Source organism: Leuciscus leuciscus, assembly GCF_965113295.1.
Source record: "Leuciscus leuciscus genome assembly, chromosome: 1".
Classification (NCBI taxonomy): domain Eukaryota; kingdom Metazoa; phylum Chordata; class Actinopteri; order Cypriniformes; family Leuciscidae; genus Leuciscus; species Leuciscus leuciscus.
The window spans coordinates 35,757,916-35,769,516 of record NC_138725.1 but is presented as its reverse complement, the minus strand read 5'-3'; the positions used below and the strand labels follow the sequence as shown (position 1 = coordinate 35,769,516).

Sequence of the window (11,601 nt, the reverse complement as noted above, 5' to 3'; positions counted from 1 at the left end):
ACGAAACACATGTAACTGTTTATAGCAACCTAATTTGCACGTAACTTAAGCCGTTGCTCCTAGCACTTTAGATTTGACACATTTTGCCGTTATTGACTTAATTGCCCGAACGAAACAGCATCTGTGAAAATTGATAGATATAAATAGAAGGGCTTTCAGATCACTTCAATAGGACCAGCGGGCAGCATACTAGAGGCACGCAGCTCGCAAGTGGTTTTCTCTAGAATACCTTGTTCTCCTGATTTTTCAGTGCTGTATTTTAGTCAAGGTAAGGCCATCTTCGATTTTCTTGTTCTTTTGTAATTTTAATTTGACATAATCCTGTATTTCAGTTAGACGCATTGGCACTTTAGAGAAATAGCCGCGAACGAAACACATGTAACTGTTTATAGCAACCTAATTTGCACGTAACTTAAGCCGTTGCTCCTAGCACTTTAGATTTGACACATTTTGCCGTTATTGACTTAATTGCCCGAACGAAACAGCATCTGTGAAAATTGATAGATATAAATAGAAGGGCTTTCAGATCACTTCAATAGGACCAGCGGGCAGCATACTAGAGGCACGCAGCTCGCAAGTGGTTTTCTCTAGAATACCTTGTTCTCCTGATTTTTCAGTGCTGTATTTTAGTCAAGGTAAGGCCATCTTCGATTTTCTTGTTCTTTTGTAATTTTAATTTGACATAATCCTGTATTTCAGTTAGACGCATTGGCACTTTAGAGAAATAGCCGCGAACGAAACACATGTAACTGTTTATAGCAACCTAATTTGCACGTAACTTAAGCCGTTGCTCCTAGCACTTTAGATTTGACACATTTTGCCGTTATTGACTTAATTGCCCGAACGAAACAGCATCTGTGAAAATTGATAGATATAAATAGAAGGGCTTTCAGATCACTTCAATAGGACCAGCGGGCAGCATACTAGAGGCACGCAGCTCGCAAGTGGTTTTCTCTAGAATACCTTGTTCTCCTGATTTTTCAGTGCTGTATTTTAGTCAAGGTAAGGCCATCTTCGATTTTCTTGTTCTTTTGTAATTTTAATTTGACATAATCCTGTATTTCAGTTAGACGCATTGGCACTTTAGAGAAATAGCCGCGAACGAAACACATGTAACTGTTTATAGCAACCTAATTTGCACGTAACTTAAGCCGTTGCTCCTAGCACTTTAGATTTGACACATTTTGCCGTTATTGACTTAATTGCCCGAACGAAACAGCTGTACTCACTCAAGCGGTGAGAGCATTATCTGTATATCTGTGTAATTTGCACGCTGCCGCGGAAGCGTCAGCGGAAGCATTCAGCTCTCGTGTTCAGCCTCCTCGTGTGAAGACCGACTCGGGTAAAGACCAGCGACTCTACCTGCGCGACTCCACCGAGCAAGGACACCAGAAAGGCACTTAAGTATCTCCTCTTCCCTTCTTTTTCCCTCTACTTATCTTATTGTTCACCTTCATCAACATGTGCTTTCAATACATTCCTGTTATCTCTCGGCAACGTCCTTTCATCACGCGCAATAGACAGCGCAATACTGCCAATCTGCGTCCCATCCTCACATCCTCACACACTCCTCTCTCTCTTTCCGTGGGTCTATGGAATTGTCAGTCAGCAGTCAATAAAGCTGACTTCATTCCAGCCTTTGCATCTCATTCTACTCTTAGTATCTTGGGGCTGACTGAGACCTGGATCCGTCCAGAAGACTCAGCAACCCCTGCTGCTCTCTCTAGCAATTTCTCCTTCTCCCACTCCCCGCGCCAGTCTGGGAGAGGTGGGGGTACAGGGCTTCTCGTTTCTAACAATTGCAAATACTCCACGCTCTCTTCTCTATGCAACAACAACTCATTTGAATATCATGCTATTACACTTACAACTCCCATTAAAATCCATATTGTAGTCATTTATCGCCCCCCAGGTCAGCTGGGTAACTTTGTAGATGAGCTGGATGTGCTGCTGTCCACTTTCCCTGAGGACGGCACCCCACTTCTAGTCTTCGGTGACTTCAACATTCATCTCGAAAAGCCACATGCAACAGACTTCACCTCACTCCTAGCCTCTTTCGATCTCAAACGACTCATCACCACAGGTACTCACAAATCAGGCAACCAACTGGACCTGGTTTACACACGCAACTGCACCACAGAAAACATCCTGGTGACACCTCTCCACGTTTCAGATCATTTCCTCATTACTTTCAGTCTACAACTCTCTACCCCTGCACCACCACCCCCACCACCAGTCACTTTCAGACGAAACCTGCGCTCACTTTCCCCCTCCCATCTTTCCTCTGCCGTGTCATCCTCTCTTCCCCCACCCTCACAATTCTTATCTCTGGATGTGAATACCGCAACGGACACCTTATGCTCCACTCTAATCTCTTCTCTAGACATTATCTGCCCCCTCTCCTCCAGGCCAGCACGCGCTACTCCCTCTAACCCCTGGTTATCTGAGGTTCTTCGGGAACACCGGACCGAACTCAGGGCAGCGGAGAGGAAATGGCACAAATCAAAAGACGCATCTGACCTGAGTATGTATCAATTTCTCCTCTCCTCCTTTTCTGTCGATGTTCATGCTGCAAAATCTTCATACTTCCACAACAAGATCAACAGCTCCTCCAACACACGACTACTCTTCAAGACATTCAACTCTCTCCTCTGTCCACCTACACCACCACCCGCCTCCTCCTTAACTGCTGACGATTTTGCGCACTTCTTCACCAAGAAAACAACAGCTATCAGCAGTCAATTCTCAGCTCCACACACACAGGAACCCAGACCGACCCCTTCCACAGCCAATATCCCTCTGTCCTCCTTTTCTTCGCTAACCGAGGAAGAAGTATCTACACTTCTCCTCTCCAGTCACCCTACCACCTGCCCGCTTGACCCCATCCCCTCACACCTTCTACAAGCCATCTCTCCCACACTTCTACCATCACTCACACACATCATCAACTCATCCCTCCATACTGGCACCTTCCCTACAGCATTCAAGCAGGCTCGGGTTACTCCACTGCTCAAAAAACCAACGCTAAACACATCATTTGTAGACAATTACAGACCTATCTCTCTCCTACCATTCATTGCGAAGACACTTGAAAGAGCTGTCTTCAACCAACTAACATCCTTCTTGTCTCTAAACAACCAGCTGGACGTCAACCAATCTGGCTTCAAGAAAGGACACTCAACTGAGACTGCATTACTGTCAGTCACAGAAGCCCTACGGATCGCAAAAGCTGCTTCCAAATCTTCAGTCCTCATTCTCCTGGATCTGTCTGCTGCCTTCGACACGGTGAATCATCAGATCCTTATGTCCACCCTCTCATCACTGGGCATCACAGGAACTTCACTCCACTGGTTTGAGTCCTATCTCACAGGTAGGTCCTTCAAGGTCGCATGGAGAGGTGAGGTATCCAGAGCACATCAGCTGACCACAGGGGTTCCCCAGGGTTCAGTTCTTGGTCCCCTCCTCTTCTCCATCTACACCACATCACTGGGACACATCATACAGGCACACGGTTTTTCCTACCACTGCTATGCTGATGACACGCAGCTCTTCCTCTCCTTTCAACCAGATGATCCCACAGTAGCTGCACGGGTCTCAAGCTGTCTGGCGGACATCTCCACATGGATGAAGGAACATCACCTGCAGCTCAACCTGGCAAAGACTGAGCTTCTCGTCCTCCCTGCCAATCCGTCTCTACAGCACGACTTCACCATCCAGCTAGAGTCATCATTAATCACCCCATCAAGATCGGTCAGAAATCTTGGAGTAACGTTTGATGACCAGCTGACCTTCACAGATCACATTTCAAAGACAGCGCGATCATGCAGGTTTGCACTGCACAACATCAGGAAAATCAGGCCTTTCCTAACTGAGCATGCAACACAACTCATCGTCCAGGCCCTGGTCATCTCTAGGCTTGACTACTGCAATGCTCTTCTGGCTGGACTTCCAGCATGTGCAACCAAAACCCTACAGATGATTCAGAATGCTGCAGCTCGTCTTATCTTCAACGAGCCCAAGAGGGCCCACGTCACTCCTCTGTTCATCTCTCTGCACTGGCTACCTCTCGCTGCTCGCATCAAGTTCAAGGCACTGACGCTTGCTTACAGAACTATCACAGGCTCAGCTCCCTCCTACTTTCACTCACTCCTACGAGTCTACATCCCTACCAGACACCTACGATCGGTCAACGAGCGACGTCTCGTGGTTCCATCACAGAAAGCCACAAAATCACTTTCCAGAACATTCTCATTCACAGTTCCATGCTGGTGGAACGCTCTCCCCACCCTCATCCGGAATGCAGAATCCCTGACAACATTCAAAAGACAGCTGAAAACCAATCTCTTCCGTGAGCACTTAACCTTATAGAAAAAAAAAAAAAAAAAAAAAAAAAAATTTTCCTTTCCCTTTGTAACATCACTTATCAGGCTTATGCTACTCTGAATAATACCTGAACTTCGTACTTTGAGCACTTCTTGCGTTGTTGTTGCTTTTGCCTCTTTATGATGACTCGCTGAATTTTGTCCTAATTTGTAAGTCGCTTTGGAGAAAGGCGTCTGCTAAATGACTAAATGTAAATGTAAATGTAAATGTCGCGAGTGTATCCATCGTGAAAAATCGAAGCTTGAATTTCCAGTTACAGTCGTACAGAAAGACAGGTCGACTCTGCGCTATAAATAGCCCCCGCGCGCTCTATACTATTGTCGTTGAGAGCGTTGAGGACTCTATCCGCCCATTGATCGCTAGATGGATCGGCAGCAAGCGGCAACATTCTAATCTGAAAAATGAAGCCTACCCGGAAGTGCGAAAAACTGCAATACATCGAAAATCCTCTAGGGGCAGGTCCCAAAAGGGAGCAAATGTCCATAATGTAATGCTGTTCATTACAGCACCCCCATGTTAAAATGTCAGTTTTCACAGCATAAATTCATGTTTTTACAGGTTGGTCCCATGGACTTTATTTTTCGATAGGTTCCGAGTGCCTGACAACTGTGAGGGGGGTGAATTTTTTTCTAACTCGTTAGTTTAGATCGTAGATATAAAATGTATGACAAATAAGGGCGCGATTGACAGCTTGATTGACAGCTGACAACGAGCATAGGCTGCGCCGAGTGGAATTCCTGAAATTTGACGTCTCGGCCATGATCTGACACAACACATCATACCTGTAAATTATCCTTTCTGAACATTTGTATTGAAATATGGCGCCGCCCATACCCCCCATAAACGGGCTCAAAACCGTTCTTCAGAAAGTCTATGGGTGACGTCACAGACGCTTTGTCCATATTTTTTACAGTCTATGATCGGCAGATCTGGGCGGGTATACCCTCATCGTAGCACGACGATCTTTTTAGCTTATTTGATTTATTATACATTTAAATAGTCCAACAAATGCTTACTGTACACCAGTGTACAGTATCATTTCAAATTGACAATTTATGTTATATCAATTTAGGTTTCAATATGTGCTATCGTCAGGTTTTCATACCTCAAATTAAAACCCAGTCATATGTCTAATGGTAACAAAATAAAAAACAAACTAAGATTGTGCCCTGTATCATGAAGAAAACATATGTTTATTTTGTGTTACATGATAGCCAGGGCACAATCTTAGTTTGTTTTTTATTTTGTTACCATTAGACATATGACTGGGTTTTAATTTGAGGTATGAAAACCTGACGATAGCACATATTGAAACCTAAATTGATATAACATAAATTGTCAATTTGAAATGATACTGTACACTGGTGTACAGTAAGCATTTGTTGGACTATTTAAATGTATAATAAATCAAATAAGCTAAAAAGATCATCGTGCTACGATGAGGGTATACCCGCCCGGATCTGCCGATCCATCTAGCGATCAATGGGCGGGTAGAGTCCTCAACGCTCTCAACGACTATAGCAGAGAGCGCGCGGGGGCTATTTATACCGCAGAGTCGACCTGTCTTTCTGTACGACGGTAACTGGAAATTCAAGCTTCGATTTTTCACGATGGATACACTCGCGACATCAAGTATAGATTGTGTTAAACACGATAAGAACACTACAAATTCTACGTTTGTTGGTTAAAACAGTCGGTATTTCCGGCAATGCTTCTGATTTGCAGCTGCTATTGGCGTACGTCACGATTTACTAAGCGCTGCTATTGGCCTACGTAAGGTCAGTTGTATTTTTAAATGTTTTTGAAATAAGTCTCTTAAGCCTGGAACACACCAAGCCGACGCCGACGAACTAGCGCTGATGAAAGCCGACTGTGTTGTCGCCTCGCGTCGGGGTTAAAAGCTGCACTTGAACACACCGAGAGAACTACTGCCGACTGTCAGCTAGAATGCGCGTTCTGCGCCTCCGTGTAAATGAGACAACTGTCTATTTCTGCAGATATATTCGTCTAAATTCGTCATTCAAAAAGGGAAACCGACGCTGCGGCTGCAGATACACAAACTGTAAGCAAAGCAGTGCGTGCTTACCGTTTTGAATATCAATCCTGCTAAACACTTTCTTTATTCCACTCCTCTCGTGTTAATATTGAAATATGCGCCAAGGAACACTCAGGTAAGATGACATATCATTAAAACAGCCTTCTATCTGTACCGATTTGACTTTACTCGCTGTTTTGCTATTATTCTCGTGCACTGCCTTGTTCACTAAGCTGAACAGCCAATCAGAGTTCCCTCTTTCACCGACGGCCCGACGCCGATTCAACATGTCGAATCGGCCGTTACAAAGCCGATAAGGACCAATTTCAGCCGACGGTGCGGAACACACTGAGAAGATTTAGTCGGCCGACGCACGGAAACTGCCCGACGGCCGACCGTCGGCTTGGTGTGTTCCAGGCTTTATCCTCACCCAGCCTGCGTTTATTTGATTAAAATATAGTAGCCTAGGCTATGAACAACAGTATTGTGATATGTTATTACAATTTGAAATAACAGTTTCTATTTGTACATATATTACAAGTATTTTTTTTTCCTGATTTCTAATTTTAACGATCTCATAGCTTTATTTATGCAATTGTAAATGCAGTGAAAATATATGAATGCCTGATCTGATGCTGAACCGTGAATTTTGTGAACCGTTACATAATCCTATATAATTTTAAATTCAATTGTTATAATACTTTACAATATTACTGTTTGTTGTTGTATTTTTCAAAACGTGAAACTTGTGTGTGTGTGTGTGTGTGTGTGTGTGTGTGTGTGTGTGTGTGTGTGTGTGTGTGTGTGTGTGTCAGTTGTATTTTTAAATGTTTTTGAAATAAGTCTCTTATCCTCACCCAGCCTGCGTTTATTTGATTAAAATATAGTAGCCTATATGAACAACATTTGTGATATATTATTACAATTTGAAATAACAGTTTCTATTTGGACATATATTAAAAGTATTTTATTTATTTTTTCCTGATTTCTAATTTTAACGATCTCATAGCTTTATGTATGCAATTGTAAATGCAGTGAAAATATATGAATGCCAGATCTGATGCCACTTCTGTGTATGCACTGCAAAGATGGATTTTCCTTTAATGATTTAATTTGACTGGTAACAGTGTATATTGTGTAATTATTCTAATAGAACTGAGTCTTTTCTCTCTGTTTTGCATGCGTCATGGTAATCATTATTGTTATTATTATTTGTATTTTTTTTGTATTTTTTTTTTTTGCCTCTGTCACAGTGTATTCTTAACCTGAATTAGCAACTGTTCATACGGTATGGGCAACACCAATAGGTAGGCTATCATGTAACACAAAATAAACATATGTTTTCTTCATGATACAGGGCACAATCTTAGTTTTTTTATTTTTTTTTGTTACCATTAGACATATGACTGGGTTTTAATTTGAGGTATGAAAACCAGACGATAGCACATATTGAAACCTAAATTGATATAACATAAATTGTCAATTTGAAATGATACTGTACACTGGTGTACAGTAAGCATTTGTTGGACTATTTAAATGTATAATAAATCAAATAAGCTAAAAAGCTCGTCGTGCTACGATGAGGGTATACCCGCCCAGATCTGCCGATCCATCTAGCGATCAATGGGCGGGTAGAGTCCTCAACGCTCTCAACGACGATACTATAGAGCGCGCGGGGGCTATTTATACCGCAGAGTCGACCTGTCTTTCTGTACGACGATTTTTCACGATGGATATACTCGCGACATCAAGTATAGATTGTGTTAAACACGATAAGAACACTACAAATTCTTCGTTTCTTGGTTAAAACAGTCGATATTTCCCACAAATGCTTCTGATTTGCAGCTGCTATTGGCGTACGTCACGATTACTAAGCGCTGCTATTGGCCTACGTAAGGTTTAGGTCACGCTTATTAAGGATGTAAGGCGAACGGAACGGAACAGTTAAGTTGCTCATGCAAGTGGTAAAATATTTAACCATGCACTTATATTAAAATCGCATACATTTTAAATTAAAACTTAAAATTGACAAAAACAGCAGACTCATACCCTTTCTTTTGCATAATTTAAATCTTTATACAATAAATCTTGCATGTCACAAAGAACTTTCAAAGAAGAAAGAGACGAGTGTTGTTCATTATGTCCCTTGTTTAAGTAAATTGTAGTTTTCCTTGATTTACCCCAGTCAAAGTGAAAAGATGACTGTGAAAAATAGTAGACTAGTATTTCATTAAATGCATTGATGGTGAGATTACTACATTTTATTTAATTAAAAGTATTTATCATAAAATTACTAAATTTTCATGTCAATCTGTATTCATTTTGACCACGAACCATGTGTTGTCACTTTAATTCAGCGCGTGTAGCTCAGCAGAAATAGACTCGGTGCGGAAACGATCGCTGCACTGCTGTATACGCACCACCTGGAACGCATCGACGGACTGCAACTGCCTTGCGGTGCGTATACAGCAGTGCAGCGATCGTTTCCGCACCGAGTCTATTTTTGCTGAGCTACACGCGCTGAATTAAAGTGACAACACATGTTTCGTGGTCAAAATGAACACAGATTGACCTGAAAATTTAGTAATTTCACCATAAGTGCGATTAATTAAATAAAATGTAGTAATCTCATCATAAATGTATTTAATTAAATTCTACTTTTTTCACTTTAAGACCGGGGTAAAGCAAGGAAAGCTACAAATTACCTCAACAAGGCGAGATAATGAACAACACTTGTCTCATTCGTGGAGGTGGAAAAACAAGTTCTTTGTGACATGCAAGATTTATTGTATTAAAATTTAAATGAAAAAGAAAAGGCATGAGAGTCGGCTGTTTTTGTCAATTTTAAGTTTTAATTTAAAATGTAGGCTATGCGATTTTAATATAAGTACATGGTTAAATATTTTACCACTTGCTTGAGCAACTTAATATATAATTATATAGAAGTAATGCATTGAATAATACATTGTTTAAATATGAATGCGCGTTCACAGCAGTGCTGCGTCTGACAGGATTATTCTCTCCAATAAATGCATCATAGAAATAAAAACTTCTCACAAAAAAAGCCCATTTAAAAAAATTTTATCATAAAAATGTATTAATTAACATTAACGAACAATGAATGAGCAATATATTTGTTAGTATTTATAAATCTTTTTTTAGTTGTTAGTTAAAAAATAAAACTATTTAAGCTCTGGTCCATTAATATGAACAAATACTTCTATAAATTTAACAAAGGTTATTTGCAAAAGTCAATTTTAAAAAGATTTAAATACATTAATTTTATTTTTTAAAAGAGATATCTTATGTTAACATTTTTTAACTTTTAAAAAACATTACCCTCCCAGACAACCAATTTATGTGACTAGATAGATAGATAGATAGATAGATAGATAGATAGATAGATAGATAGATAGATAGATAGATAGATAGATAGATAGATAGATAGATAGATAGATAGATAGATAGATAGATAGATAGATAGATAGATAGATAGATAGATAGATAGATAGATAGATAGAACTTTCCAATCAACCAATCAGATTTGAGGGCCAAGTTTACAGTTTATGTCAAGTTTAGGCTTAGAACCAGTGTGAGGTGCTTCAACATCAGTGTTATTCACCTATCATTTCCCTCTGATTTTAGGGAAAAGTTAAGGGTGAGGACTACATTTTGGGACAGGAACGTTATTCCAGGATCAACTAAATATGTTGATCCAGGAACATGTCTTACTTGGCAAAATCCCAGTGGACAACGATGGTGAGCGATTGTTTTGGATTTCGCGCTCATGTAAACAACAGTATTCAGTCATGAAGAAGCATGTAAGTATTCAGTCATGAAGAAGCATGTAAACAACAGTATTACATCAGTGTGCTACTGCTGTAACTCTGACAGAAAAGGACACGGCAGTCACTTGCATCACAGCTCCACCTACTGCGTGGATCAGTTTCTTCATTGTTTACATTTACATTTAGCAGACGCTTTCATCCAAAGCGACTTACAAATGAGGAGAGCAATTGAAGCAAATAAACTAACAAAAGGGCTGTGATCTATGGCAAGCCGTTTTAGCTTTAATTGTACCCAGCGTTACTCGTCGTAATTGCATTTTTACTAGTAAGAATTCAATTAGAGAGCTCTACAATTCAATTCTTACTAGTAGAAATTACAATTAGAGAGCTCTCTAATCCAATTATTACTAGTAAAAATTACAATTAGAGAGCTCTCTAATTCAATTATTACTAGTAAGAATTACACTTACAGAGCTCTCTAATTCAATTCTTACTAGTAACAATTCCAATTAGAGAGCTCTACAAATGAATTTTTACTAGTCATATGTCTCCATTGACTTCCATTCATTTTTAATTACAGAGCTCTACAATTGAATTGTTACTAGTAAGAATTACAATTAGAGAGCTCTACAATAGAATTGTTACTAGTAAGAATTACAATTAGAGAGCTCTACAATAGAATTGTTACTAGTAAGAATTACAATTAGAGAGCTCTCTAATTTAATTATTACTAGTAAGAATTACAATTAGAGAGCTCTACAATTCAATTATTACTAGTAACAATTACAATTAGAGAGCTCTCTAATTGAATTTTTACTAGTAAAAATATGAATTAAAGATATGTATAATTGCAGAGCTCTGTAATTGAATTAAAGAGCTCTGCAATCACATTCTTACTAGTAACAACTGAATTAGAGAGCTCTCTAATTGGAATTGTTACTAGTAATAATTGGATTAGAGAGCTCTCTATTTAAATTGTTACTAGTAAGAATTGAATTAAAGAGCTCTGCAATTGCATTCTTACTAGTAACAATTCAATTGTAGAGCTCTCTAATTGTAATTCTTACTAGTAACAATTCCATTGTACAGCTCCGTAATTAAAAATGAATGGAAGTCAATGGAGACATATGACTAGTAAAAATTCATTTGTAGAGCTCTCTAATTGGAATTGTTACTAGTAAGAACTGAATTAGAGAGCTCTGTAATAGTAATTCTTACTAGTAATAATTTAATTAGAGAGCTCTCTAATTGTAATTGTTACTAGTAATAATTGAATTGTAGAGCTCTCTAATTGAATTCTTACTAGTAAAAATGCAATTACGACGAGTAACGCTGGGTACAATTTAAGCTAAAACGGCTTGCCATAGTGATCCTTCCCAGATTCTGTCTTAGTCA

The 11,601-nt window shown here is 39.7% G+C and overlaps 1 protein-coding gene across 1 annotated transcript; it reads left to right on the top strand.

Annotated features, from left to right (window-relative positions):
• Positions 1-10,074, top strand: LOC309495885 (uncharacterized protein; the record flags this gene model as incomplete). Its single annotated transcript, XM_082165827.1, has 3 exons — positions 1-2,083; positions 2,384-3,955; positions 10,064-10,074. The coding sequence occupies exons 1-3, from the start codon at positions 1,462-1,464 to the stop codon at positions 10,072-10,074; spliced, it is 2,205 nt and encodes a 734-aa protein (XP_082021953.1). The 5' UTR covers positions 1-1,461.
• Between the last annotated feature and the right edge of the window lie 1,527 nt (positions 10,075-11,601).